This window comes from Gavialis gangeticus, unplaced genomic scaffold (genome assembly GCF_001723915.1).
Source record: "Gavialis gangeticus isolate Ggan-Ray unplaced genomic scaffold, GavGan_comp1, whole genome shotgun sequence".
NCBI lineage: Eukaryota > Metazoa > Chordata > Crocodylia > Gavialidae > Gavialis > Gavialis gangeticus.
Genome location: NW_017728995.1, coordinates 42,004,968 through 42,007,770, shown reverse-complemented (window position 1 = coordinate 42,007,770; position 2,803 = coordinate 42,004,968). Strand labels below are relative to the sequence as shown.

General features: G+C 40.2%; 1 protein-coding gene across 1 annotated transcript in view; it reads right to left on the bottom strand.

Moving 5' to 3' along the window:
- The window catches only part of SLC9A9 (solute carrier family 9 member A9), a 491,595-nt gene that overhangs the window by 294,377 nt on the left and 194,415 nt on the right, over positions 1-2,803 (bottom strand). The window contains exon 9 of the mRNA XM_019503549.1: positions 2,490-2,578. Within this exon, the coding sequence (XP_019359094.1) occupies positions 2,490-2,578 (89 nt within the window). The remainder of the gene's footprint in view (positions 1-2,489; positions 2,579-2,803) is intronic.

The following is a 2,803-nucleotide window of genomic DNA, read 5'->3' as shown; positions in this document are numbered from 1 at the left end:
CCCCAGGACCCCAGGTAAGGCTGCTGGAGCCAGCACAGTACTGGCCCCAGTCTCCCCTATGCCACCTGGGGCAACTTGCCACCTGGCAAAGTGCATGTGGCATGGGCGTTCCCTGGGGACAAGAAGTGGCGGCACAAGGTGAACCGCTGATACTTGTCCCTGGGGAACCAAATGGTCCACACCCATCTGGATGCATCCTGAGTGTCTCAAAGTGCCACTTCAGGCAAGGGTTAACACTTGGTAATGGTATCTAGCTTGTGTTAGGGTAACTTCAGTCTGCTCCACAAAGATAAAACAAGCAATCTGAAGTCCTCCAGCATCCCAGGAAACACAACTCCCAGCCATCCCCCCAGGTTTCCTTGCTTCTAGCCACACCCTTACTCACCAGCTCTTTAATGGCAAGTCAGAGCTGTAAAGCCAAGGAATGATATGAACTCTTAAAGCATGGCTGCTCACAGCACATTCTAACTTCGACACCATTTAACATTTCACAGTTAGTATGGTCTAAGTGAATATTCAACTTCACTCCTATAGTTTCCAAACTTAGATATACCCCTGAGAACACCCAGCTGTCAAGGAAAGATGTTGGGGATGTAATATTGCCCAGCAGAGCAGGGCCAGCAGCCAGGGCACTGCCTCCAGTAGTCTGTAATGCAGATGCTAACCCAGAGAGAGATAGGAAGATAGAAAAGAAGCATGGAGGAGGTGTGCTGTCAGTGCGCTGACAAAATGAGTAATTTTTTATACATCTATTCTTAGAACTGTGAACTTCTGGGCAGGTTGGGTATGTGAGCCCTATCCAGCTGCATAGGCTGTATACCACTGCCACTTTGAAGAATTCTTGAGGGCCTTGATGTGTCCCTTTGGCTTTAGTTAATCGATGCAACAATTCACATTGTCTTTGGGAAAGATTCCCTTCAAAGGCAAAGGATTTTGAAGAGTGATCCTGACTCCCAGGGGGCCAATTACTTCATTTTCCTCTGAAGCTTTAAAAAAAAAAGTCTTTTCTATGGATGTAAATTGCATTTAGAAGTAGTTTCAGAGATGGTTAGGAAGCAGCTAAGTTTATACATGTGAGCTGACAAGTTAAGGTAAGACTTTTGGTTGGAATTTACCATTGGAGCTCTTGCATCTTAAGTGTTAAACCAAGTTAAACCCAGTGAAGTTTGCAGTTATTCATAATAATCTTCTAATCATACTCAGTACAGCACTTGGAAGTGGGAACAACAGACATGATTACAAGTTAAAATGCCTTACAAGTTAAAAAAAAAAGAACCTGCCTTGCCCCAATTAATTAACAAACTACTTCAGTCACAACTAAAATAGAATACACACAAAAATAGAAATTTAGAAAACTAGTCTGCCACTCTGCATTGAAGATGGTGGAAGAATCTAGAACTTCTAATTTTTTGAAGTCTTTACAGGAGGAAGGCACTTTGAGAAGGGTTTTGAAAGAAGAGGGAAGCTGTCTGGCAAGTTCTCTGAAAACTGGTATGAGGGAGACCATTCTAGATGCAAAGAAACAGGAAAAAATGCAGCAAGGGGGAAATGAGCTTATGACAAAGACATTTCTTTTTTTTTTAAACAATGCTTTTGTAGGTATAAATGTATACAGAAGAACCAAATTATAAAATAATATCCCTTCTCTGAAAGAAAATGCCGCAAAATTAAAACTAGCAGATGTGCAAGGTCTTCACAGTCAAATTGTCAGGACGAGGAAACTCTAGGTTGAAGGGCACTAGTATTTGCTATGCCTCCCCAGTGTGTGGCTGCCACAAGGCAGTTTAACATGAGTTTTTTGATGTGCTGCAGAGCATTCTTGGCATTATTGGCACAAAAGTTCAATCCTGAAAATGGCTCCAGGTTATCCAAACTACTTATGTTTGGAAGGACTCAAATATTTTATTATGGAGGGTAACCATTTTAAATGCTGAGAAAAAAAACCCCACCATGTTTTTTGTTATGCTGCAGATGTATCAAGGAAAGAAACATCTGTCAACTCTGAAAACTATAGGCTGGACCACGTAGTTCCCAGATCACATTTGCAAAAAGATTCAGATGGATCTTGAACAGCTCCCTCCTTACTTACCACAGCTTTTAGATTTCCTAAGGCTTGCAGCATTTTCCAGTGGAAGACAGCATAACTCATTATCTGTTCTGCACTTGACATAGATTGACATTTAGTTTTTTTTGTTTTCTTAGTAATAATAGATTATTTTTATTATTATTTTCTGCTTAGCAAAAGATTTGTTAATGTGTTTCCTGGCACAATCTCTATTCTTCTTCTTAATGAAGGTATAAGTTATTTCCCTTGCATTAATGAAAGCCCTTTAAGTTATATTGGCAGTATGTGTGTGTGTGTGCACGTGTGTGTGTGTGCATGTGTGAACATATGCATGCATGTATACGTGTGCATGTGTGTGTGTGTGCGTGCATGTGTATTCATTATACCAGCAGAACAGATAAAGTCAGTTATTTTTTTACTCTACCTGTTTAGTTCTCATTTTGGAATCTGGTGACAAATTGTTGTAAGTATAATGGGCCTGCGTGACTCCACAAAAAAGGACTGCAACAATTCCTGAAATTCAAAGAAAGGCCAGTGTTAGCTGCTTCTATATGCTTTCTTACAGTAATCAGGGGGTAGGATCAGTGTACACAAAAAACTTAATTTGACTGTATTAAAAGCTTTTTGTAATAGGGAAATTGTACAGTATATTTTATAATAACATTTTTCAAGTGAATTAGAATTTGCTTTAATAAAAATCATAGCTGGTCTTTAATTCTCCACTCCCCCCCCCCCCCC